The sequence below is a fragment of the Oreochromis aureus genome, linkage group 13 (assembly GCF_013358895.1).
Source record: "Oreochromis aureus strain Israel breed Guangdong linkage group 13, ZZ_aureus, whole genome shotgun sequence".
In the NCBI taxonomy this organism is placed as follows: Eukaryota; Metazoa; Chordata; class Actinopteri; order Cichliformes; family Cichlidae; genus Oreochromis; species Oreochromis aureus.
The window spans coordinates 13621333-13648983 of record NC_052954.1 but is presented as its reverse complement, the minus strand read 5'-3'; the positions used below and the strand labels follow the sequence as shown (position 1 = coordinate 13648983).

The following is a 27651-nucleotide window of genomic DNA, read 5'->3' as shown; positions in this document are numbered from 1 at the left end:
AGAGGCGAAACTTTCCAAGAGTCCAGATATAGAGACGCGGGCGCATCTCTGTCTCAGGCACCGGATGAGCATCTTCCACACTCTTCAAACGAGCAGACGGAACTTCTCCACTATTCTGGGGGCATCCAATCGCTTAAAAGGAAGCCTGTTAAATATCTGAGAACAGCAATAGGAAACGGTAGCCTGTTAACTTGGCTGCAGTTTCTGAGATGGCACTGTCTTTCCGATGCAGGTGTTTGCTTTTGCTATGTTTGACAGCCATCCACAGTGGTCATGGCACCGTTCAGGTAGGAGCAATTTACTTTACGCGCGTCCAGAAGTTTGCTGAGTATTCTATGCCTGAGAAAACTGGGTCAATAATCCCATCGCAAAATTTCATTGAATGCGTTAGAAATGTTCATAAATCTTTCAGAAGCAAAATGATTAGAATTTAATTTAACTGTGTATACAATGACATCAAAATGTTGTTGTTGTTTTCTTTTTTTTCCTTATTAGTTTGTGCGTGAGAAACGTGGGTTGGAAGGTTTTCGACCACCGTGTATTTTAGTGTAATATTAAATCTACTTCGTGTTTTTTTTAATTGAAAAAAAAATCAGTTGAATCTTCTCATGTCTTGTCAGCTGGTGGCATTTCCCCTGTTTTCTGCCTGAGGCACATAACAGAGCAGGGGCCAGTCTTAATGCTGCACAGGTCCGAGCTCTGTACACCATGCATTTCAATGTATTGAACCTTGTTGTTATTGTACGAAGCCCTGTGAATTCCAGTGCAGGAATTTAAGGTATGCTGCCCAGAGATGTTCCAATGTAAGCATGTGATTAATAAACCCTCCTGAAAGGATTAGCGGCACTTTCTCTGGGGAACTTTGTAATGGCTTGACAAGTGTTCCCTCCAAAGTGACTGCCTGTAGCACCCATGCTATTTTGAGTCTGCCCTTTCGGGATTATCCAATGAGCATGTGCCTTCCTACCGCCATGCAAAATATACAGAGGAACAGCATTTTGGACTTAGGTCCCACTGACATCTGCCACACAGCTTTAGCCCAGCTGTGTCTTTCCCTAGAGTTGTGGTATAAGAGTGAAAAGGGGTGAGGGAGAGTGCTGTGAGGTATAAGTGAATATATTCTAGTAGAAAGCAATAGTTTTGGGTGAAATAAATTATAGTTTGGCGCTTATCATTGGGTTTGGTAAAAATATCTCAAATAAATGTTTTCATAGTGTTGCATAACATATTTTAGTATCAGTGAAAATGCTTTCTGACTATAATAACTGTTTGTCCACCAATAACATGGGTTTAATCTAAATTACTTCTGCACAATAATGTTTATTCATCACTCAGGTATTACGTTTTATAACCATTAAACTGAAGTGACCTTTCATCCTGCGCTCAGTTTTTGCTGGCAAGTCATTGGATTTCGAAATGTTTTTCCAGGAGTCTTTATTCTGCTCACAGTCTTCATTCGTTATTAACAGACATGCATGGATAAGCACCAGGTGGTTGGGGTGCTTCGTCAGATGGAGAAGTTTCTGAAAGGCCAGGAGATGCGGTTTAACGAGGGGCTCAGGATCATGAAGTCTAAACTGGCAGCGCTTCAGAACTCTGTCTCCAAGTTACCTCAAGCAGACCAGTCGTCTGGTGAGTGATAAACAGGAACAGTGCTATCAGAATTAGCAGAGTCATCATCATAACTATTGTCGCTGTCATCTTTTTAGACATTTTGACTTGTTATAGAAGAGAAAAGCACCATAAATTAACAATGGCTCGGCTAAAGTCAAGTGAATCAGGTGGACATGGCAATGCAGGGACCTCTTATTGGAGTAGTTAAGTGGAATTTAACCAACCATATTTGTAATTACAAATGTGGTTTTTTTTTTGCTCTATTATAAACAAAAATTAAATATAAATAAAAAAATATGTATAAATACATACCCACTAATATTTTTTTTAACTGTCCCTTAGCGAATTGCACCACAACCAGATGCTTTTGATGACCAGCAGTAAGCTTCTGGAATTATTCTGGCTGCATATTTGACCACTCTTCTTGGCAGAAGTGGTACAGCTAAATTAAACTGGTTGGTTTCCTGGCATGGACCCAATTTTTAAACACAGTCCACAAATTTTCAATAAGGTTGAGGTCAGAACTTGAAAAGGACATTGCAGAGGCTTAATGTTAGCCTGCTATCCATTTCAAACCCAATTTTGATGTGTTTAGGGTCATTGGTTTGGGAACACCTAATTCTGTCCAAGTTTCCACCTGATAGCTGTTAATTTGAGATGAAGTTGAGGAATTTAGAGGTATTCCTCCTTCTCCATTAACATGTACCAGTACCACTGGCACCAAAACAGGCCCAAAGCCTGATGCTACCACCACCATGCTTAACAGTTGTTACAGTGTTCTCAGTTTTGAAAGCCTCAACCTTACTCCTTCAAACACACTTATTGTCATTGTGGCCAAATAGTTCAATCTTTGTCTCGTTGGACCATAAAGCGTTTCTCCAGAAGGCATTTGTTTTGTCCATGTGGGCAGCTACAAACTTCACTTGAGTTTGAGAATGTGTCAATTGTGCAGCAGGGGTTTCTTTGTTGGTCGGCACGTCTCATTCCGCAGCAGTATAAACTGGCTTCTTCTGTGGACACTGATGCTGGTGTTCCAGTTGTTTTCAGTTCATGGCAGGGCCTTGGTGGGTTGTTCCTAAACATCCTAACCAATTTCTGAGTTGTAGCTCTTGGGTTTTCTGCAGTTTCTCTCAGCATTACACAGTCTGACCTAAGGGTTTGTTGGCATGTTCAATCTTGGAAAGATTGTGGAATTGTATTAACACATAGCTGAATGGTCCAAACCAGCGAACTGCCAAAACTTCTGCTTTTATAGAGGTGGTCACATATGGTGGATTGGCTGATCAAAAACCCTCTTAATTCCCATGGTCGCAGTAATGGTGTACATAGTTTTTCATAGGGCTTCACAGTCCTGTGAAACCTTCCTTTTTCACCTGACGGCCTCCTTTGGACATGCTGCAGGCAGTGCCATCTGTACATGGATTGCAAGTGTTCATATCTCTTGTTGAGGAATTGCTTGTAAATGAAGTAGACTGAACCAAATCTGAGACATATAAGTTTGTGTTCAGTAAACAAATTACCAGTCTCAACACTGACTAAAATCAGGAGCCAGATATTAAAATTATGTACTTAGAAATTGATTAAAATCAAACTGAAAACAGATTTAATAAAACTTGCGTTTCTTTTTTTTTCTTTCTTTTTTTTTTTTTTTTTACCAATTATTACACATGTATTATGCTTCAAAGTTAACATACGTGATAAAAGACTGTTGAAACCACAGGAAAGATGTCCAAGTGCCCCACCAGCCACTTAAACACAGAGTACAGTATGTGGTTGGTTACTATAAGTAGGGCAGCATTTATCCTGTAATGCCACTAAAGTCCTTTCATTTGCATGTCATGCTGTATAAAGTTTCATATGCATGCATGATATGACTGCTGTTGTTGTGTTTTTTTTTTGTTTATAATTCGTACTTTTATGTTAAAGTCAGGAGAAAATTCCAGAGTATCAAATTTAAAACATTTTAGAAAGTTTGTTTTTTTTAACTTGATTTTTCCTCTTGAGTGAGTGACAGTGGAGAGCCAGACATACTTTCTTGTATTATGGAATTATACTTTTCATCCAGCACTTCAAGGCCATCTCAGTTACAGCACTGGGTACTTGACAGGGGAAGTGGATTTGTGGAATTGTGTTATTTGGCAACAGACACTGACACCAATTTGCTAGTGATGGACCAGCGCAGTTCATAGCTCTGTGAAGAATACTTGGCAGGACAGAAAGAAGCTGTTTTGCATTTGCAGCAGTAAAGGCTCAGCAAAATAAAAAAGTAAGGAAGGAATATCACAACGCCAGCTTTAAATGCTTAGACTGAGATAAAACCAAAAAATGTTAATGTGCTGTATCACACAGAAACTGATCAGATAACAGCACAATGGGGGGAAAAACTGGCTGTTGTAATAATACAATCATTAGCTGTACACAACTCAGTCTGGCCAAGTGTGACTTAGAAACTGAAATGTTTTCAGTTTAGGAACAAAAAGAAAAGGAAACAGTTTTCCCACAATTCCTCAAGTTTTAAGAAGAACATAAATCTCATGAAAGTTAAAAATGTAATCCATTCCTACGATTATGTAATGTAATTATATACTATTAGGGTATTACACATCATACCTTCCAGAGCACGATACATAGCATAACATCTGAGTGCTGGTACACTTCTGACTCATAAAAATGGCTGTTCCTTTGCCCGATGACTGTAAATGAGGCATTGAACAATCTTTTCCCATGAAGTTTCTGCACTGCCCAGAGACACGTGTATATCCTCAGGCAGAGAATGCCAGAGGATGTTGGAAGGCTTATTCCACATGTGACCAGCCTTTCTCTTGTTCCCTTTTTCTTTCTCCCACAGCACCCACCACCTGCCCCTCCCTGGAAGCCCCTGCTCATGGAACCAAGTTCGGGTCAAAGTATTTTGTTGGGCACGAGGTCCATTTCACTTGTTCCCCGGGCTACCGCCTTGTGGGTTCTGCGACGCGAGTTTGCTGGGAAAATGGCACCTGGACCGGCGCCGACGTAACCTGTAAAGGTGAGCTTCACTTTCACTATAGACTTTTAAGATTAGAAGATATTTCTACCCACAAATTCCCAGTTAGACCAGTTTCAGGTGCAGAATGCCATCTTGGTTCAGCTAAAGGATGTTTTTATCTTTCTTCCATATAAAAACATCAGTTTCCGTTTTTGTTTTATTTGCTTTGTTATTCATTGTTGAGCAAAAATCTCCACAAAAATCTATTTAGGGTGACCTTGTCTTAGCATTGTATGAATGACTGGCTGAAAAAGACATCGGCTCAGAAAGCAAACAGCACAATGGAGTTCCTCGTACACATAGATAACAGGCAAAGAAAAGAGCCATTCTTCAGTGTGGAGCTCCTCGGCATGCTGAATGAAGCGCTCGTTAAAATGGCATTAAATGTCTCTGAACACAGAAAAACACCTGTACTACATTCCACTGTGGGTCCATTTCCCCGCAGGCTTCTACCCATCATTGCCAGACAGCACTGGTGTGGCTACTGTAAGTTGACACCCCCACCAATCGCTCATGTTTCCTCGGTTCTTCGACAGTAGCCCCACTGCACCAGGTTAAGTCCAGTCATTATACCCACACTATGGTCTGATTGCGCAGAAGTATGCCAAGCATGCTCTTGATAGCCCTTTCAGCCTGCACCAGTGGCTCTCTTCCAGAAATTCCAAGTGGCACATTTGAACATGTGCGTACGCTTATTGACATTCATGGTTAAAACAACACAAGAGTGCCCGACTCTGCACAGTATTATCCCAGTTCGTGCTTTTCAGTGCAGCGTATTTGATGGCTAAAAATACTCATACCAAAAAAGTGATCTTGATAGAGTTTGAAAGTCTTTAAAGTTAAGAAGAGTTTAAAAATATCTAGCACGGTACAGTGGGCCTTTTCATGTTATGGTCCTGTGGTGGCTCCTGGGCAAGCCAAATAAAAATTAGAGGAACTGGTTGTTATCCTGTATACTGTGGCCTTGGTGCTGAGGTTCAAAGAGCACAATCTGCTTTAAAATTTGTACATCTGTAAAGCTCTCGGAGCCAACTAGACTTCATAAGGCACAACATGCCATTCTTCCACTTGTGTCCTAATTTTAAGAGACAGAGCAAATTGCGGTGCTGTCACAACGCCACAATCAATGCCATCCTGCTTTCTCTGTCAAATGTATGCACAATATCCTTTAGTATTTATTACTTTATTGACATCATGCCGAGTCGGAGTAATGTATCCACTTGTTTTGACATCATACAGGTTCAAGACTACATTCAAACTGCTGGGAAGTTTTTGAAGCATCCTCAGCTTTTAGCTCGGGATGCACAGTGGTGCAGGGGTTAGCACCATCTCATACTCTGGGTTTCATCCACCAGAGTTTGGAGTTCTCCCTGTGCCTGCATGGTTTCTCTCTGGGTACTCCAGCTTCTGTGCAGAGACAAGCATGTTAAGTTCAAAATTGGCCAATCTTAATTGGTGTTTCTCTATGTTAGCCTTGTAAGAGAATGATTTCCTGTCCAGGTTGTACAGTACCTGATCTCATGTTCATTGACAACTGGGACAAACTCCAATCACTCCCCTTGATTTTCATATTATTGGCCATTCCTGACACTAACATAGTTTTACTCACAATCAGTGGCATTTGCAGCAGTACCAGTTTGGGCATGTTTCGATGGAGCCACAGAAACATTTGTAAAGGATTTTCTCCCTGAAAATGATCAGAGGCTAGTGAAGATGTTGCACATTTCTCAACACGTTGACTGTAGTTAATTTAATACTCTCCTATATCCACAGATGTAAGTGAATGTGCAAGTAATCCCTGCCAGAATGGAGGTACCTGTGTGGAAGGGGTCAACCAGTACAAATGCACTTGCCCCCAAAACTGGAGTGGCTCCCACTGCCAGCACCAAACGCAGACAGGTCAGTACCACGGAAGGAATGTCTGAGTCCCTTGGTTTGTTTGTGTTAGCATGTCACTTTCATACTTTCAGTCATTTCATAATTTATTTTTTCCTATCGCAGCGCCCCCCGAGTGGAGTGTCATGAACGATCCAGCGTTCAGCCGGAGACCTCGCTGTGCCCAAGTGAACCAAGCCCAGCACTGCAGCTGCGATGCGGGATTTCACATGAGTGGCACCTCTGACAATAGTATCTGTCAGGGTGAGCTATAATTATGTGCTACCTTAATTGATCCCTGTTGGGAAATTCTCCTTTTCTCCACCTCACAGGGAGGTAAGGTCAGCCGCAGAGCTGTTCCCTTGAGCTGCTGACCTGCTCTACGATATCTCCGCGGGGCATAAACAGATGTTATATGGAATTTACTGGTGAAAATACCCCAAAGTACCTGAATCCTTCACTCCTCTGGTGATTAATACAGTTGCAAATGAGAGTAATCTGTAGAGCCAGTCTGTGACAAACAAAATAATCCTCTTGAGAGGTCACGAGCTGATTAGCATCTCTTTAGGTCTTAGTTACCCTTATCGAGCCATATCAAATATACTGTTACCTATGTTCCAAATAGATCCTCCCATCTGAGTTACTTTTGCAGACACACTTCTTTGACCTTGTTATCTGATGCATGTTTTAAAGTCAGTGTGTACATGCATTTATTTTCTGTTTATTGACAGATGTAAATGAGTGTGAAGTGTACCGGCTGGACCAAGGAGGGAAACTGTGCGTCCACGAGTGTGTGAATGTCCCGGGCTCGTACCAATGTGCTTGCCCCAGTGGTTACAAGTTGCTTCCAGATGGGCGGAGCTGCGAGGGTGAGTGACAAGGGGGAACGCAGGACAAAGGCTTATTCACAGGGCCCAGGCTGCAGATCTCACTGGATAAGTAGCTCAGATAAGAATACCTGTGATTTAGAAGGATACGGAGCAGCAGAGATTTTAGTTTTTCTGTAGAATTGTTTGTCAGCTTTGCTACTTTTATTGTTACCCCTGAAGGTAACCGTGCTTTCCAGAGGAATGAATGACCTCACCACTTCCCAGTAGAAGGGATATTTAGGACATTTCTGGTAGTCAAACTTTAAAAGAACAAAAAAAACCCCCCAATAAATAGCAGAGCACCCCCTGCTCACACCGTGGTAACCAGGAAGCAGGGTGTCGGCCTGGCAAGCTTCTCTCCCTGCTTCTCATTTTTACATGCCTTTGCTGTTTTGGCTTCCAGATGTGGATGAATGTTTAAGCCAACAGCACAACTGTAGCCGAGGGACAACTTGTATCAACATGGGAGGAGGCTTTCAGTGCGTCAATCCAGAGTGTCCCCACTCTCACGGCGACATCAGCTACGTCAAGACATCTGCCTTGTAAGTAGATGCATCCTAATGTGAACCACTAGTCTTCTTTGTTTTTTCAGTGACTAGTTAAAAAAAACAAAAAACATCTGTCACATTTTAGTGAGAACAGCCATCTTTCAAATGACTCCTTGCGTACTAAATCAGACCCAACTGTTGAGCACTATGGGCTTTTGAACAGGAAGAATAGGAAAAGTAAACTTTTGTGTAGCTTTGTTTAGGTGTGTCAGTAGCTGTGCATACACAGCAGGATGTCAAAATACACATCCTTTAAAAAAAAAGGTCTGTTATTGACAACTACGCTTGAGAAATGCCTTACAGCGTCTGAGTTTAATACAGTCCAGGACCTGTTTGCCATTGGTAGAAATAACATTACATTTCTATGGTAACTGTTGAGGTCTGGCAACACAGACACATCACTAACAGCCAAGTTAAAAAACAGTTTTGGAACATGAATTAAAGGCTGCCCGTGAGACGGATACGAAGCCTGTTCACAGTTTACCAGCCAACCTCCTGGTCCAACTTTGACTTTCTGTACTTGCTGTAGTCCCAGTGAGCGAAACATCTGGATGCATTCACTCAGTTTTACCCATAGACTGTATAGAGAAGAAGCACATAGCCACTGTGATGCCAGTCTGTGGAATATGGACTTCCAGGGACAGATTTACTAACCTGTTCGGTTTTGGCATAAAAAAAAAAAACTCTCCATATTTACAAAGAGAGCGCAGCGACAGGGTTCCATGTAAAGGGCTAGGAACTCAGAGATTTTTGTAGCGCCCCTTTTGCATATAAATTTCTGTGAGTTCCTTTCTCAATGTGTCAAAAATAGGAAGGAGAATATTTAAATCAGGTGCACAAATTGATTTTCTAACTTTTGTGATGCATAATTTACTCCTAATTGGGCCGATATTTAACACAAAAAAGCGTGTCTTATTTCTTGCACTTATTTTTCAATATTGAAATGTACTGACTGTGTTTAGAGAACAGGGCAACTTTTGTAGATCACCCCTAAAACTAAGCACACCTATGAGCGCTATTTGGGGATTGCGTCAGATGCTATTTTGCCCCATTTAGTAAAGCCGATCTTAAGGGCTTTAAATTCTAAGGGTGGATCTGGCTGAGTACTGAAGGATACTGTACACTCATATGGAAGGGTTGTGTCCATTATGTTTTACTTATTTTACTCTAAATGAGACCAAAGTTTCCCAAATAACCAGAAGACTGGATTAAATAAGATGTGATAGTAAGTGAGACCATCAGGAAAAATGGTTACTGAGTTAATAAATGAAAAGAGTAGTATATTCTTTTAATTTGAAACCATGCAATCCTACTTACTTTTGCAACCAAATGAGTCATCGCCCTGGTGGCCATTAAAAAGAAGCACGTTTAATGCACTTCCACACACTGGATTTCACTTTTCAGACCTGGAAACATCCATCTTTTATGTCTTGTCTCTGGTTTCAATAATCTGGTGAAAGGATTTACTGCTGTAATAATGCACTTGTTTTCCCACGTACTACTTTTTGCGAGTGATGAATTCCCTTGTGACATAGAAAATGCATACTCAGCAGAACAGCACCATTTTTTTCCCTTTTTCTTTGGAGCCACGTAGGATGTCAATATGTTTTATTTGCCAGCCATCAGCAAGCTGCTTCATTTAAGTGCATGAAACAAAGCTCTGTTTGCTTCTACTGAACCATCAGTGTGGTGAAATAGTGCTCTGGTGCCAGCAAACCTGAAGGAGAAATGTTTGAGGAAAATACTTGTAACAAGAGAGAAAAGAAAAAATTCGAGTGAGAGGGTAGCTGTGACCCAGTTCCTTTCTACGTGCTCATGCTCACCACATTTTAAGTTCATGAAAGATTGAATTCAGTGTAAGTGCAGATGTTAGCGTTCATATTAAATCCACATTATTGTTGTTAGGTCCCACAGCGCAATGAATAGGGGAAATAGACACTCATAGCTCCAACAACTGATAAGACAGCTTCTGGAAATTTTTAGATAATATAACAAAATGTTGGAAAATACAGTGCAAAAATATTTTGCCACCCTTCATTTCTTTATATTTTGGTAGGAAAATGGGAAAATAGGTGGAGGGATTTCTGGAGACATGTGCAAGCAAACATGGAAATACAGCTTGAATAAGCTTGAAAGTCAATATTTGGTATGAGCAGCTTTATTCTTCAACACAGTCTGAACTCTCTTAGATAAACTTTCTTGTCATTTCTTTAGGTAGTCTTCAGCAATAGTTCTCCAGACTTCTTGAACAACATTCAAATTTTCTGTTACAATGATTCCACACTGCGTCAGTAATATTAAGGTCCAGGCTCGGGGGAGGCCAGTCTAAGACTCCATGCTTCACCCTTTTTTTTCTATCCAGGTTTGCTTTTCCTAAATTGGCAGTGTGTTTGGTGTTATTGTCATGCTGAAAAATTAAGCTGCTGCACATGATGTACAGATAGTATTGCATGGTGGATCATAAATCTGACCGTCATTTTTTCACGCTCATAATTCCATCAATATCTCCAACAAGATCTCCAACATCGCTGGCTGAAATGCATGATGATGTGGGCTAAATCATTGTCAAATTTGGATTCATCACTCCAAAAGACCCGTTTCCACAGATTTGTAACACAGTTTTTGTGTAATTAAGCATACGTTTGCCTTTTTCCCCCTTTCCCTTCCTTAAGAATGGCTTCTTGTCAGCCATCCTTACACTGATACCAATGACTGTATATTTTCTACAGTCATTGACTAATACCAATAAACTGAAAGTCCAGATACATTTCTCAGATCCCGTGTCAGGTCTTTGTTGGAGTTTTTCCTATTTCTTAAGGAACCAACTTTCATACACTGTAAATCTAGGTTTTTAAGGTCTGTCCCTTCTTGTCCATTTTCCTCAGATTTTTTAAGAACACTACGTACACCATGCTGAGATATGCCAAAACTTCAGCTCTTTGGGAATCACCTAGCTGGTGCAAAAATACTACGTTATGCCTGCCAGACTGCGTTATCTTTGGCATATTTTGGAGATGCAGCTAAAGAAGTGGAATCAAGTTATGTGGTTTGTGACAGGCTGCTAGGGTGACAGGGCAGCTAAAGATTTAAAATGGTCTCTTTGCTAAGTTGGCTGTTATATGTAGACACAACACTTAGTTGGGAGTTACGAGCCTTTCTATGCTTGGTCAGGTACAAGGACTGGACTTAAATGGAGTAAGCATGCAGCTAATGTCTAAAGAAAAACATTGAAAGCCTTTTAGAAAACCTTGAGAACTACTCCTCCACACAACAAAAGCACACAAAAACTACAGAAAAGTCTGGCTTCTCGGAAAGTATAAAGAGTATGTGTATGTGTGTGTTTCACTTCTCCACAGCACTTTGCCCAGTAATTCTTAATATTTACTGTATTTCCTTCCTGCAGTCAGTGTGAGAGAAACCCCTGCCCCATGGACAGCCGTTCCTGCCACCTAGCCCCCAAGACTGTGTCCTTTCACTACCTGTCTCTGCCCTCCAACCTGAAGACTCCCGCCACGCTTTTCCGCATGGCGACCGCTGCCGCCCCCGGCCGCGCCGGCCCGGACAGCTTGCGCTTCGGCATAGTGGGCGGAAACTCACGCAGCATCTTTGTCATGCAGCGCTCAGACAGACAGACTGGTGAGCTGATACTGGTCCAGCAGCTGCGCGGGCCACAGGAGATCAGCGTTGACGTGGACATGTCCGAGTACAGCGACCGCACCTTTCAGGCCAAGCATGTGGCCCGGGTCCACATTCTGGTTTCACCTTACAATTTCTGAGCAAAGGAGGAAGCTAAAGAGACTGAAAACTGTAGGAAGTTTACTTCAACCTATTTCAAAAATCAGTTTGTCTGAATTAGCAGTCACAGCCCAAATTACCAAAAGAGTGAGAAGGCGACAAAGCTGATTTTTAATCTCTATTTTATAAATCCAAGAATTAATGGAGAATTATAATGTAGCTGCATCTTTAGATAGTATCAGTATGCCTATGATTGACAATACTTGGCTCAGTGCATTTACATTTATAAAATCTAGCTAAATAACAGCAGAATGAATGCAGAATGAGGGATCCATAGCTGTCATTGCTGTTGCTTTCTGTATGGCCACTATAGTTAATGTTTGTGTAGCTCAGGCCGCGGATTTAATGCACTGCCTTTGCTTAACTGATGATAAATCCCTTTTTGACATTAGTGCTCCCGTGGCTCTAATTTATTGGCGATAATTGTTGCTTTTTATTTTTTTTACAATATAGGAAACAGTATGCCACATGTTTATCTTCAATCATATACTGTATATTGGGTTTTTTTTACTAGCTTGCTTTGTTTAGGGAACCTTTTGTAATACTAAGGGAGATTTTTAAACAGTAGCTGCAGTGCTGCACCTGGTCTGTTTTCCTCTGTTTCTCATAACCTGTATGTTACCCAGAGGTATTCTCATTATACTCCAAATCAATGATGATTTGTCAAACTTGCCAATGTAATACATAGTTTATCTGGAATTTTAATTGCCTCTGCATAACTGCAATAAAATCAGTCCAACTTTTCAGTATTTGTTAAGACTACCTCGCTTGATCCTGAGCAGAGTGCTTTTAAATGGCCTTGCAATTGTGCTTGTTTTCATTCAACAACCATTGTGAGGGAATTTTAATGACTGAAAGGCAAACCGTACATAGCTGAAAGATGAAGCTTGGATGGCTATAAAACGCTTTCTGAATGAAGAGATGAAAGATTCGAGAAGAAGAATGTGTGTTCAATAACATAACCCCTGGAGCAGAAGTTCACAGGCAGTACACATCATACAAGTATTTCCAACATGTCTTAGAAACAAAGGAAGTCTCATAGTGTTTTTATTTGACTTTAGTAGAAGCAACAGCAACTGTCACATCTTCAAAATGCATCTCAGTGCATCTATTTGATAAAGGAAAAGCAAAACAAAAAAGACTAATGCTTACCACATGTGTTCTCTTAACTTCTCCTATCCTCCTCTTATGTCTGCATCCAGGGGGTTTACATCGCAATAAAAGGGGCCAAAAAGAGCTAGGCTACATGCTTTGAGGCAGGAGTGGATAGTGAGACTCAAAACACATGCCTCAATGATACGCACTGCTCTGAAAATGACAACGCGCCTTAATAGCCGGCGTAATTTCCTTTGGTAATGTACCAGGAGCTCTTACATTGCAGCCTTTGTTTCAGTGTGGAGCTCAGGCTGTTTGATGTTTATACGTTTCATCCATTCTCCGGCAGAGGGATATTGCCAGAGACAACTGGAGAGCACTGACCTACAAGCCATTTTCAGGAGAGTAATAACAAAAATGTACAGAAGGGGACGGTCCCCGGGGCAAAGACAGAATGGAGGGTTCATTCATATAGTCACAGAAAAAAAAAAGGTTGACTTTAGTTCTCTTTGGTTCTTCCTCCCAGCAGATGGCAGACACTCCCTGAGCCTCGTTCTGCTGCAGGTTTCTTCCTGATAAAAGGACGTTTTTCCTTCCCACTGTCGCCAAAGCACTTGGGTCATCTGTATGTTAGGGTTTTCTCTGCATTACTGTAGGCTCTTTAACTTGCAATACAAAGTGCATTGAAGCATCTGTTGTTGTGATTTGGCACTATATAAACAAAATTAACTGAACTGAATTGTGTCTGGTACTCGCAATGACCACTTTACTAGCAGTCATCTCTGTAAATGATGGATGGCTTAATGGACATTAAACATTAAATGTTAATAGTGGATCAGTCCATGGAGGTGTTTTGCTCTACTTTTTTTTTTTTTTTAACAAGTTAGCTGAAATGTCACTGCATCATCTTTCATTTGGGGAGTAAATCCATAACTTACAATCATGGTAAAAAGAAAATATACCCTCTTTCAATTCTAAGGTTTTACGTATGAGGGTATAATAAAAATAAACTGGTCCTTAGCAGGTACATTCTCAGATGAACAACCTCACATGAACTACAGAAAAATATGACATATTACACTGTCATTATTTATTTAACAAAAAATACACCAGAACACAGATCAGTGTATGAAAAACTAAACAAAGTCTTACTGTTCCAATAGGAATTAAGAAGGTAAGAAAGAACCAGGTGCTGGAAATCAACTAGACTCGATTAACTGATCATCAGCAAGTGTGAGCACCTCCATTAAAATGTCAGTTTTGGCAGTTTGCAGGTCTGGAACTTCAGGTGTTTGTTAACATGATGCCAAGGAGAGAAGACATCAGCTAGATCTTAAAGGGTTATAAGGTGATTTCCAAACAAAGCCTTTCATTATACAGTGAGAAACATCACTCACAAGTAGAACACATTCAGCTGTGCCAAGACAGCAGCCAATCTTCACAGGAGAGGTCATCCCAGGATATTTACCCTAAGGTCAGACTGTGCACTGATCAGAGACATTTGAGAAACCCCAAGCCCTGAGCTACATCTCAGATTCTACAGTTAGCATGCTAAATCTTTAATTTCATGACAGTACAATTAGAAAAAGACTGAACAAAATGGCTTATTTGAAAGAGTTAACAGGAGAAAGTATCTTCTTTCTAAATGGAAATGTCAGCAGAGTTTAGGTTTGCAAAGTCGTATCAGAAACAGCTTAGCACAAACACTTCATACCAATTGTTATGCACTGTGGGGAAGGAGTGATGATTTTTTTTAAGCCACAGGACCAGGGCACCTTGCAGTCATTGACTCAACTATGAACTCATTTGTATACCAGAGTATTCTGGAGTCAAATGTGAGCCTTTCTGTCCCACAGCTAAAACGCAGCTCTAACTGGGTTGTGAAACAGCACAATGATTCCAAGCACAGAAGCAAATCTCCACCAGGATGGCTGAAAAAGAATCAAAATGCTGCAATGGCTGCAAACCCCATGAACTGAAGTTAGCAGGCATTCATAAGCAATGTTGTAAAAAAGAATGAAACTTCAAGTTATTGCTGCTAAAAGTGGTTCTACAAGCTACTGAATCATGGGCTACACTTTTTTTTATACACACTGCTTCTGCATTTATCTTATTTTTCGCTAAATCAACAGTGACAGAGTATTTCATGTTTTGTAGTTCATCTGATGGTATATTTAAAATGTATTTGTATTTAAGACAATTCTAACTACATGAAACCTTAGAACTGAAAAAGTGTGCACTTTCTATCATCACTGTATGTGAGAAGTAGGAAAGCAAACTGAAGATCCCTGTGCTTTTTCTGACTTGAACATACAGAACAGCGTTAAAATAGTTTAGACAGAAAACATGACAGGGTTATTGAAGTGATGTAATGCTGTCAGTGACGGTTATTTTGGCTGTTCCCTTGCACCTGGCTTTTCATATGATGAGGACATGCTCTATTTGTCTCTGGTTTTACTCGCTGGTGTTAAGGTGCATGTTGTTTGAAACCCAAACAATCTACCAAAGAAGCAGCAGCAACTACAGCAGACTTATCGCTTTCCTTTTTAAGACCTGTTAAAAGAGAAATTTATCTCACAAGGCAGTTGAAATTAATTTGGTGTCCACAATACAATTTATAACATTATAAAAACTGGCTTAGGTAGTTCAGCCCTCTTAGTCATAAGTCTATTTAGGTCCAGATGACTTCCTTTCAGTTTTTTGGTCATTATTCATCATAATTTTCATCACAGTAGTTCATTCATTGAACCGTTTCTTCTGGTACTGATTAAACACGTACTCTGTTCCTCTTTAATGACACGCTTGCAAAACCGCCTAGAAAAAACATCTTATATGATGCAACAAATTCACAAACATTGTAAAATTGAATCCTTTAATTGCCAAACTAACACTGAAAGTCATAGATCAGAAAACAATATCCCAAATTTCAATCTGATTTGATCCAAGTGTACGTACTTCTTGGAAAGCAAGTGAGAAGAAAACCTCTGGTTTGAAGAGTTCAAGCTCAGTTCTACTTGATACCCATTAAAAAAAAAAAAAAAAAAAGGAGAAAAAAGAAAAACGAGGCATATTATCCAGACATCTCCCCACCTGTGGAATTATGAAATAACAGGAATAAGCCAAAAGCCATCTGTACAAATAATCAAAGGTCCACTGCAGGTGTCTGCAGGTTTATATAACCGAAGGCTCGCTTGCCATCATAAGCACAATTATTCCAGGTTCACAGGCAATACAAAAGGGACAAAACAGGAACGGTGACAATATAAATCCAATGAGGTGATCAGTGTGTGCATAATTCAGCTGCTGTGTTATAATGGGGATGGCCTAGAAAGACAAAAATACAAATCCTGCTGTTACAGCTACTCGACACAGCACGCACACACCAAGACGACAGTGTTCCAACTTCAAAATGACGCTGCCAAAATCAGGCCAGGCATTTTCAAAAAATATATATTACATCAATATATTAAGACCGAAACATAAAAGAACAGAAATGTTATTAAGGTGTCTGTGAAGCCGATGAGTTTATCGGCAAAGAAGGCAAACGTTAAGATAGTGCAAGATCCAAATAATCCACAAAAAAAAAAAAAAAAAAAAAAAGGGGAAAAAAAAATGGAAGCACGCATTGTAAACATGGAGGATTTCAGGACAAACACTTTAACAACATGTAAGTCCACATGAAACACAAATAAATAATTAAATCACTTAGTTCCATAGAAGCATACACGCAGCAAACTGCTTCCCATTCAAAACACAGAACCTGCCCACCCACACCCGTACAGTAGAATCAAAACATGACACTAAACCCCAATTTTCCACTATTGTCATAACTCACATCTAACTCAAATTATTCAAAGGACTTGCTTGTGCGTCATCTCTCCACACTCATTCATAAGGACTTGGTATGTCTGCTAGTTTCAGTTTAAGACATCAGTTTTCACACATACTGTTCCCAATTAATGGAAGCTACTAGGGCCTCATACAAGAACCACATGTAGGCACGGTATTGATCTTAAAAAGTGCATATGAACAAATATATTTAATCTTTAACTTTAACTTTAAATAATCCACTTAACCAATACATTTTCTTTCTTCTGGCTTATAATAGCTTACGCATTTCCTTCTCAGTGAATTGTTGAAAAAAGCTGTGTTTCTTTCTTTAAAATATAATTATCTGACTTCTTAAACCTCATTAATAATACCCTAGATGTTCTCAGGAAGACTTAACATATATTTGCGAGTATGTTAATGTATGAGGCCCATTGGTAAAACAAATGTGTTTAAACATAGCAAAAATAAATACAGCTCTGGAGGAAAAACATAAAACTGTTCTCTTTGGAAAAAGTGATTATATGAGGGAAATGGTGAGCCGGGTGTTCAGTCAAAAAACTTAAGTTTTCCTCTGGTAGAGTCCTTAAGGAGTTGACAGGACTCAGCAAAGGTCCTCCTAAAACTGTGGCTTGCACCACCTTGTGAGGTAGCGGCCATTCAGGAGGATCCCCTGAAAATGGGACTTCATCACCATCCAAACGTTGTAAAACCCTGTTGCACCGTCAGGTACAGCTGCTGTTTTCCTTCCTTGTCAGCAGATGGCTGGAAACACTGTGCCTCATTCCAGCTTTGACATTTCATACTTGGTTGTCATGATTTCCTGAGAAACAATAGGCACTCGATATAAACTAGACATTTTCAGACAGTAATCCCCTGAAAAAAAAATACCATGCTTTTGTACGTTATCATTTTGCTGCGCCTCACCTTTCTTACCAACCGCTCCTATGCCTGTCAAGCCCCTCATTCAACTATATTCCTCCAAATTCATAGCACATTTCAAACAGTGGGCCCTTAATTTCAACTACAGGGTCTATATATCTAGACTAACACATCTCTGGTTTTTTAAAAAAAGTAAATCATCTTTTGTACAAATCCATGTTGTTCATACCTCATCTGAGTCGAGCAGGATCGGTAGAGCTCTGTTGTGATACGAAAGGATAAAAAGAACCTCTCAGAACACACACTGTGAGTGAAAAGACCTTTAAAAAGGTTTCACTGGATACTTACACATCAGTTAGAGAGGTAGGAATATTATCCTCGACCCATTTCAAGTCTTCATCCTGCACAAAGTTAAACAAAGTAAATGTAAAGTGAATCTGACGCTACTGACCTGCAAGAAAGCAACTGTTTTTGGTCAGTTTCGCCTGTTTAGCATATCAGCCAGCTCCCATCTAAACCACTTTAACCCACTGACACGGATCCCTCCACTATCAGACCACAGGCAAATAAAGGGGTTCTTTAGACTGTCAGGTTAAATGGGTGACAAGTAAAGGGAGCCCAGTAAGCTGTATAAATTAAATTCTCCTTACAGAAGCAACCCAAACAGTGGAGACCAATTCATCAAGCTGAACCCCATCTCATAAATGCCATAACAATGTATGACCAAAATCACTATGGTAGAGACAGTATATGTACGGCCACTGATGATATGAATGCAATATTTCATAAGGCAGCTGTTAAATCTGACCTTTAAACGCAAAAACAGAAGCCCAATAAAGCACCAAATTATCACCAAAAAGACAAAAAATATCAAATGAAAAGCATTACCAACCAAGCAAGCCAGCCTTATGGCTCAAGTATAATCAAATTTTAAATAAACATGAAAGAAAATTTGGGGAAAAAATTACACCAAATGAAACTACAAGATATTGGGCATGCCATTAACCAAAATCAGTTCCGGGACATGTGGGGCATTTAGGGCTGCGCTAGTTTATGTCTGAAATCATGAATGTAAACTGGTTTTCTACTGCTAAATTCACATTCACGTTTATTTCCTAAGATCCTGAACAGTTGTTTCTTTATAACATGTATACAGATATTTTTCTTGTATTCTTACATGTATACATCTTGGATTTTTTTCCTTTATATTTTATACCTTTACATTTAGATCTACCAATTTACAGTGTTACAGTACGATTTTATAACCTTCAAGTTCCTATTAAGATCTAGCTTAAAGTATTTGACAGTGTCACCCTGCCCATTGTGTTGTATGGTAGTGACGTATGAGGTCCATTCAGTCATTAGAGCTGTACCCACTGAGCTGAGGGACGGAGGCCCAACAGAATCTCTACATGCAGACTTCTGCAGCAACATTTTACACAGCCTGTTGATTTTGGCAGATACTCACTGATAATTAACAAACTTAAATCCAGCCCGCAATACACCCTCCCTTCAAAACCAGGAGATGACACCAGGATAGAGTTGCTGAAATCAACTACTCTCTGAGACACCCTAATTAGTTTCACAGAAACGCTGCTGTCCAAACACCAGTCAGAGTAAACCAAGTTATAACACACTGCAAAGAAACTTATCTGAAATATTGGAAAGAAGAAACTAAAAACTGAAGCAGATTAGAGCACTATCTGGCCTACAACAGAGATTATGAATTGGCAAAATATCTGTTGACTAACCCTAACCCTGATAGAAAGCAGAGACAGATCAGTGACCACAAACTGGCAACAGAAACAGGACGACACAAAAAGTCATGGCAACCAAAAGAAAACAGAACATGTGATCACTGACAGGTGAGGCTGAACCCGAGATGAACTTCCTGCAAATCTTTCAATAAGGTAAGGAACACCGATTTTACCTAGTTCAGTTCTATAAATTCCAAATTTCATTAAACTAAACAATATCTTAAAATTACAAATCTCCTAGGAGACGGAGACGGAGGATAAAAACGTCCCACAAACAGCAGATGACCTGGACACACACATATACATAACATACGCTAATTTATTGAGAATACTCAGTGATTTTGTGTTATTTTATTCTTCTTTCTATTTTTGTTTCTTTAGTTTATTAAAAATTGGATTTTAATGCTCTGGGAGTATTGTTTTAAGATACTATGGTGCCAATAACAAAGCACTTTTAAATGGAAATGAATTGAAATGAAATACTGCCCTCTGCAGGCCCTCTGCAAATGTGATATTTGGTCAGCTGCATTTCCTCAGAGGTAGGTATTCTTATTAAATGTGCTTAAAGTTGAATAAAACACAGTTATTTAACCAATTACCAAAAACTTGTCTGTGTTACTTACTGGGTTTGTTTCTGCAGGCTTCACTGTACCATTTGTCTCACTTTTAGTCGCTCTCAACTTTATACCATCAGCTGCCAATAAGAAAAGAAAAAAAATACTAAGGAGAAAAGATTTTTAAAAAGTAAACACAGACTGAGATTTGCAGTTTTCTGGTTACAAGTAAAGCCCTCATGATCTAACTGTACCAAGGTTTGTAGATGCAATAAACTCCTCAATCTCCTCATCATCAGAGTCATCTATGAGAGGTGTGAAAGCGTACCTGTGGATATTGAAATTAAAAGTTTTAAATGCATGCCCAGTTTAGTTTATGTTGATGAATTAAAGTGTGTTAATAAATTACTTGCCTTTGGTTGTTTGCAGACGGTCTCCATAAGAACATTATGACGAGCAGAATGACAGAGAACAGGAACCTCCAGAAAGCATCTTCTACCCACAACTCAATCCAATCCTTCAGACAAAAAACAGGCTCGGTTTTCAATAAAATGTCAACATTAAACATTAATTTAAAAAAAAAAAAAAATGCTATTATTGCTCAGTAATCCAAACCACACTCACAGACTGGCATTCTGCTAATCGAAATTTTTTTGCCGTCCAACCCATGAAAATGATGGAAGCTGAGGGTGTAGAGGGCAAGGTGTGAAACTCTTTAGCATGTCGATGAAAATGCAAATAACTGGAAATCATCCACGCTGGTGCAGTGAAAATGTAGCTGCAGGACTTACCAATGACAGCAAATATTAGTGTGTTTGTAAAGTGCCTGTAGAGTGACAGCTTGACGGGGTTTCTCCTCAGTTTCAGAGTCTTGATGGTTTGTGCCAAGCTGACAAAAATGTTAGTGGCAGTCAAGGTAAACACATGGCAGCCATTACACAGAAACTGTACAAATACACCCCACATTAGATAATACTGATTACACGCTGCAATCACATGCAGTTCCGCCAGTCAAGTACAACTGAATGCTAATATGACGTAAGCACAGGAAAGGCTGTGATAAAGTGTGAGATTTTGCCTCTGCTTAAAAACAGCCAATTAACCGTCATTGTTGTAAACTGCATTTTGCAAAGATCTTTAAGCACAAACACGTGGAAGAGGATGTTAACAGTTTTAATTGGATTTTAGAGGCCAATTTACAAAGAGTTAAAGAGTCAAGTTGTTAAAAAAAAAAAGAAGTATTTATGAAAGTGTCTAAGATCTGCAATTTTGATGGGGTTTTTCTCTTTCCCTATTTAAAGTTTATCAGTTGTTTATAAACAAAAACAAAAATGTAACGCCATACTATACCATTAATTTTCCAAAAACCTTTATAGACCCATATCAAACTCATAACTCCCGTTCACTGAGAAATTTGTATTTCTTGGCTGCAACGTTTGAGCAGTGGGTATATATGTTCCACTCAATAACAATGTTCAAGGTGACAGGGTGGGACTCTAAAACTTGTTCAGCCCCAACATAACAACACAATATGTACTTTAATGCAAAATTACAAACATTACATTACAAACACCTGATCTACTATCACCCGTTTAAATACTGCAAGACTTATATGCATGCTACTGCTGACCATGTAACATATCAGATAACCACCAAAGGAGAGAAAACATGCCACAGGTTATGTCGCTGTCTCTGCTAGTGTCATGGATGTTTTTTTAGGATCTGTGAGCTGCCCTAGAAAAGATCAAGTGTGCAATGTAGCACCAACGTCGTGTCTTATGATAGAGGCAATCCTAAACTAACTTCTTTCTCTGACTGCTTTGTTCTCACTAAAGCTTAAATTATGGTCCAGCAGTGGTAACACGTTGACAGTCTGCTGGTAGTCTGTGGTCAGCCTTTCTAATTGCAGCGAATGTCTATTGTCAACAAAGGCAGTGCACAAAGGACACTGCACGACTGGTCTGTGGGCTACTCTTGTGTTTACAAAGAGCACTCAAGGAGTTATGACAAATGATTTTATCCTATCCCCCACACTAGTTGCACCCATGCTGATATAATCTTTAAACAGCACAATCTGGAAAGTCTGGTGGACGGGTATTCAAAAATCAATCATTTCTACCAATTTAGACTGAGACTGTTGAAAAATGTAAATAATACAAACTGTCATTAATTATGCAAGGAAAGCAGCAGTAAAGATTTTAGAAGTTAAATCATCAACCAGAAAATAATGCATTGCTACAAATTTCACCACAGAATGAATGATTAAAGCAGGGTTGTTTCAACTGACACTCAAGATGTCTTTGTGTGAAGCTGTATTTCAGCTGCTAATGATCTGGTGAAGGAACAGGACAGAGGGAGACCACAATTTCCTGATCTAATATTGGTTGGAAGTGAGGAGCAGAGGAGAACCACACAAGGAAAGACTGTAGGTGCACAAAAGGATATCCACCAGCATAAAGAAGAGTCAAGCAGAGCCAGGGGAATGTTGGCCAGCAGAGCCAAGTCAGAGTCTTTTGCCTAGAAGGGATAACAGAGCAGGAGGAGAGGACACAAGGAAGAGGAGAAAGATGTGAAGGGGAGGAAAAAAATCACAGATAGGAAAGCAGCATGGCAACTGAAACATAAAACCATCCACCCAAGTGCAAAGGGGAAAATAAATAATCCAACCCACAAGCCAAGAACATTCAAAATCACTCAAATACGCCAACAAACGTGTCCATTTTCTTATGTTGGGACACTCCAGTTACTATTGATATTTGTGCTGGTGAGGAATACACTGGAAGGATATGAACCAGATGGCGCAGGAGTCAAACACAGCCAGAACAATTGCTGTGATGAGAGCGCGGCCATTGTCTCGACCCTTGATAATTGGTGTGCAACAAGAAAATACAGAAATTGTGACATCAAGTTTACTACTTCATAAAAAAATACAGCATGAAAGCAAATTACACTGTTAACTGTATGAGTTCAGCTCATATCTTTGGTCAAATGAACAATTTAAATGTGTGACTTCAAACCTTTTTAATTTGTAATTGCCAAATGTTATTATTGACATTTGCAAAGGCTATTCTCATTTAAATCAAAGTAATCAAAGATCACAACTCACCCCTGTAATCCTCAGGACACCCTCAATGCTAGCAAAGGCCAAGTAGAGGATGCCAAGCCCAACTACTCTGTGCATCACTGTCCCCAATCGAGGTCTAAAAGAAAAATAACCCCCCCAAAAATGGTGGGGTTTTTTCCATTTTGTTTAACTTAAGGAGGGGTTTCAATTATTCTACAAGTAGCTGTGTGTATAGATTTTAACATACTTCACGATGCCATAGCCAAGGCTGACGATGATGACGAGCAGACGAGCCAGAGTCCTCTTGAGGGCAGAGACCAACTCAGCAAAGATCAGCAAACTTGGAGCTAAAGTAAAGTAAATATGTTGAAAAAAATATTACAACTTACTGTCTGATATGAGAGAAGAAGAGAACCCTTGTGACCGTCTACAAACACTCACAGGCAGAGCCGACAGTATTGGTGTTTTCGTATTCGGCGCAGAAGACGGCCTTCTCCACCATGCCGAGGAATATGACCCCTGCTATCCAAAACTGGATCCTTAGGAGATCTTTCCAATAGCAGGCCGCCCAGAGAAACCACAACAGGGCGTACAGGATGTACACGACGCACATCACCATGTAGAACTGCAAACAGACACTAAGGGATTAGCCTTTAAAGCCTGTCAGTTTTAGGTCACTTCAGGATTGTAAATCTTAAAAACAAATGATTTAAAATCTCATTTAATGAAATGGTAGTAGGAGTTTAAGAGCTAAAGCTGCATGTTTTCTTGCAGTTTACCTAAACCGTCATCTTAATATAAGACTACATCTAATAACTGAGTATATAATGAGTTAATTTAAAACACACAAACACAAAAGAGTCTTATCATTCCACTGGAGACAGCAAATAATTAAGGGAACATATTATTAATGGGCGTATAGTTAAGAAGTGGCCAATAAATCACATAAATTCCAATCATTTATTTCTAAAGTCATCTACTTACAATCATGAGAGGCCATTCTGTGACAGAAATGTAGCCGTGGCTGCCCTTCATTACCACATTAACTGCAAAAACAAAATCCAGACATTAGACTAATGATGCAAGACACTTTACCCAATCATATTAAACAGACAAAAGGCAAGTTTTCATTATGATCTAAATTCTATTTGCACAATGTAGCGGCTCAGTCTTCAGCCTGGTTGCTTTAAAGCTTCACTTTCCCTGTGCACTCATGTCTGCCAATGGGAATAAAATTTCCCAGGAAAATTACGTCAGTGCAGCCAAAACAGGACACTGTCTCACTCTGTGGCTATCGGCAGTTTTCTCCAGGTAGCTCAAATGACACAACGAAAAACAAGAAGAGAGACTGTAGAAACTCTACCAAACAAAAGAAAGAGCCCTGCTGCATGAAGAAGGAAAAAAAAAGACGGAGCGCGATAGAAAGTAAAACTAAAACACATATGAACCTCTCAATAGAAAAGGCTCCAGGATATGAGATCAAAATCCGGCATTCACCTGGGATCACGTCAACTGCCACTTTAAGAATTTGTTTGTGGTTGTTGCAGATCCTGAAATCTGACACTTCAGTGTCGGCTAAAAAGCTCTGCGTGTATGAGATAGGAGGTCGACTGAATTAATGCAGTTTAAAAAAGCAAAGGTAAAAAAAATGTAAATGCTTTTTACTATAAGCTGCATTCACACAGTCTCACACACATTCATACAAGCACTATATTCTGTACCTAAGCACTTTCTACAATTCACACATACACTCACACTCCAATGGATGTATCGGGGGCAACTCGGGCTTCAGTGTCTTGCCCAAGGATACTAGAAACATGTAGGCTGGAGCAGCCAGAGAATTGATCCACCGGCCCTCTGACAGGTAGATGACCCACTCTACCAGGCCTGTCCACAATTACAAGTTGCCCATATTTACTAGTTTTAAAAAGTCTCACATGTTAAACTCCAGTTGGCTTTCGGTTTACTAGACTCAATCGTAACGACTAGCAGGTAAGGACCATCCTTCCAAGTGGTGGCTATGACGTGGTCTCTGATTTTCACACTGCTGTTCTTCGTAGCACTGCTGGTGTCATACTCCTCGGCAATCCATTTTGTGTCATTTTTATCCTGCAGGATTAAAGGAATCCAGCATTTATTACTTATGAAAACATATGTAATAATTAACCTTAAAATCAAAGATCATTTGCGGGTTCTTACTTCAACCGCAGAGGACACATGTGGATCTGCCTTTGCTTTCTGAAAAGAAACACAGTTGCAGGATGTTGAAGAATTAAAAACAACAACATTGTTAAGAATACCGCTGTGCTGACACCAACATAGCAAACCCACTTTGAGCATCGGGAAGGAGCAGAGCCCACTGATGCATACAATCGGACCGTGTTTGTGTTCGATGTATTCCCCTGGTACCATTGGATTTGGATCCAGACTCTCCCCACGACTCAGAGGTGTCCTCTCATACATCTCCTACAGACAGTCACAATTCACCAATCAGAAACAAGCAAGGCGCCAGACAGACCAGTGCACCACTCAAATAATGGTGGGGATTTAATCACTTTCATGCATCCTGGAGCTGTCCCATCCTTAAACTGTTCTAGGACACTGTTCACAGTACACTGGGGGAGATTCTGTGCCACAATATTGAATTTACATGCCTGACTTTCGACCTGGGGAAAAACGGATTTAAAATTACCCAAATGTGATCGATATTTACTAAAAAAAAAAAAAAAATGCAAATTAGACTATAACAATGCATTGGCTTTGCAAAGAATCTCCCATTATGGGGCCATGGATGGCTATAAGTAAAGATATTATAGAATTGACCTACAGTTTAAGAAACTATAGTTAATTCATATAGTGCTTTACACAGAGCACTATACAACAGTTAAAACATAACTAATATCAACAAAGAAACATGTTTATACAGATTAAAGACTATAAAAAGTAAGATGTAGTGCATTCTGGGAAAAATTGAAAACATACATTGCACTGCAGTGTTGACACATTTTGTTTTCTCTTTGAAAACACTGTTGATGTTTTGACCATGACAGCCCATACCCCCATTTTTTCTTGTTTTGTTTAGTGTACTTTGTTTTCTGTACCACATGGAATTTTTAAGTAAATATTTAGTGCTGCCTGTCTTGAAAATTTGAAGGAGTCCCTTTTATTCTGCATGTATACAAATACGTTTTAAAAAAAGATAATTAAAATAAAGTTTAAAAAGAAACTATCAACTCAACGCAGATGGTATGACAGGAAGCATTTTTGCTTACTTCAATATTGTTGTATTCGTTGTGACAGGGGTAGTATTTCAAAAACCAGCGAATAGTGAAGTTCACCTCCGCAGGACAGCTACATGACGTTACTGAAACATGAAGACGTGATGACATAACACAAAAAAAGGAAGCACTTTGGGGAACAAGTTATGAGTAATTTTTTTAAACCATTACTTACCTTTCAGTTCAACATCAGTGTCTTTATACATTGATTTCCTTAACATCAATGGTCTTGAGGTCTACGGAATAATACATTTAGTTATTATTATTTTTCATACTGATCAATTTAGTTAGGCAAACTAACTGATCATTGGTACTGTTTTGATCTCTCAGATCCAAACAAGTTGGACTCTGTGTCTTTGTAAAGTGGAAAAAGAACCAAAAACTTATATTCTAATATAAAAAATATTATTAATATAAGAAATATTGACAATAAGTGTGTTTCTAGCTGTCTGACCTGTTACCTGTTCAGAATGAACCTGCAAATGCAGGTTTTACTGCAACTGGATAGAGGATAAAGTGGAAACTGAAACGTCTTAGTATGTAAATTATTGATCACAGCTGTACACGTCTCTGTGGGCTAACTGTAGGAGCTGTGCCTTATCATTAATAAACAAAAAGAGGGAGTGAACTGTACAAGCACCTGACTGAAGATCGACTTTAAGAATGTTTTTATGATATGTTACAATGTGTGACATAACCTGAACACACACAACCTAAACTCGCAAGTTTTAGTCCAGAGACAGTGGCAGACAAAAAGAAAATAACAAGCTTTTGGGATTTTCACTTTAGTCTGTTAAACTGTAACCAGTTAGCTAGTTGACTACTACCCTTGAAGTACCCAATGATTATTAACCGTTCTCGGCATGGCTAACGGCTAAATATGCAAAACATTTCTCTGCTCTTTCGTTTATCACGGTTTATAAAGAGTGGCTAAGAAAGGCTAAAGAGATACCATTAGTGTGAGTAACAAGCTTGTCACCACATTCACAGCTGTCAGCGAGTTACCATAACAAGGATTATGTAGCTAACGCTAGCTAAGAGTGCTGCAGTTATCCAGAGTATACAGCGTTTTTAGAAAGATACTCACATTAACAACTGTTATTTTCCAAAGCCCTGTCTCTGGCGCTGCAACAGCTCCATTGATAATGTTGAGTATAATTACAGAAAACACCATCCACGGACAGTTAAGTCCTCTGGTCGGACAGCTCCACGTCCGCATCCCGCATGCAGCAGCCATATTCGTTACGTGTAGATTTCGCCACTTGCGCCGTGAACGCAACTGCTCAAAGGAGAGGGGAGGGGCCCAAGAGGTCTGCAACGTTTGTTACCTGTACGTCGCCTGCTGTCCCACCGTCATTGCCTCTATCCTGCTGACACCCAGAATAAATGTTTTTGATATTTAATTATTTTTTATATAATTTGAGCACTCTGTGCACATCATATGTGTGTTGCTTTATTTGTTTTGTA

General features: G+C 39.6%; 2 protein-coding genes across 3 annotated transcripts; one reads left to right on the top strand and one right to left on the bottom strand.

The window, feature by feature from the left end:
* On the top strand, nt 1-12472 carry LOC116314179 (fibulin-7). The gene is made up of 8 exons (XM_031732116.2): nt 1-287; nt 1470-1632; nt 4463-4639; nt 6413-6538; nt 6641-6778; nt 7246-7383; nt 7787-7925; nt 11335-12472. Exons 1-8 carry the CDS (start codon nt 210-212, stop codon nt 11705-11707), a joined length of 1332 nt encoding a protein of 443 aa, XP_031587976.1. The 5' UTR covers nt 1-209; the 3' UTR covers nt 11708-12472.
* A 3204-nt stretch (nt 12473-15676) lies between these two features.
* On the bottom strand, nt 15677-27518 carry tmem87b (transmembrane protein 87B). 2 transcript variants are annotated; one of them, XM_031732087.2, is made up of 19 exons: nt 27272-27518; nt 26360-26420; nt 26179-26270; nt 25238-25372; nt 25106-25144; nt 24844-25015; nt 23891-23952; nt 23348-23531; nt 23154-23253; nt 22949-23042; nt 22631-22702; nt 20634-20742; nt 20467-20525; nt 20256-20359; nt 20097-20170; nt 19912-19982; nt 17880-17932; nt 17761-17791; nt 15677-17472 (listed from the first exon to the last, which is right to left on the bottom strand). In XM_031732087.2, the coding sequence occupies exons 1-19, from the start codon at nt 27419-27421 to the stop codon at nt 17431-17433; spliced, it is 1704 nt and encodes a 567-aa protein (XP_031587947.2). In that variant the 5' UTR covers nt 27422-27518; the 3' UTR covers nt 15677-17430. The 2 variants fall into 2 exon arrangements, with proteins under 2 accessions (XP_031587947.2, XP_031587948.2); XM_031732088.2 differs by lacking the exon at nt 22631-22702 and adding an exon at nt 22288-22359.
* Between the last annotated feature and the right edge of the window lie 133 nt (nt 27519-27651).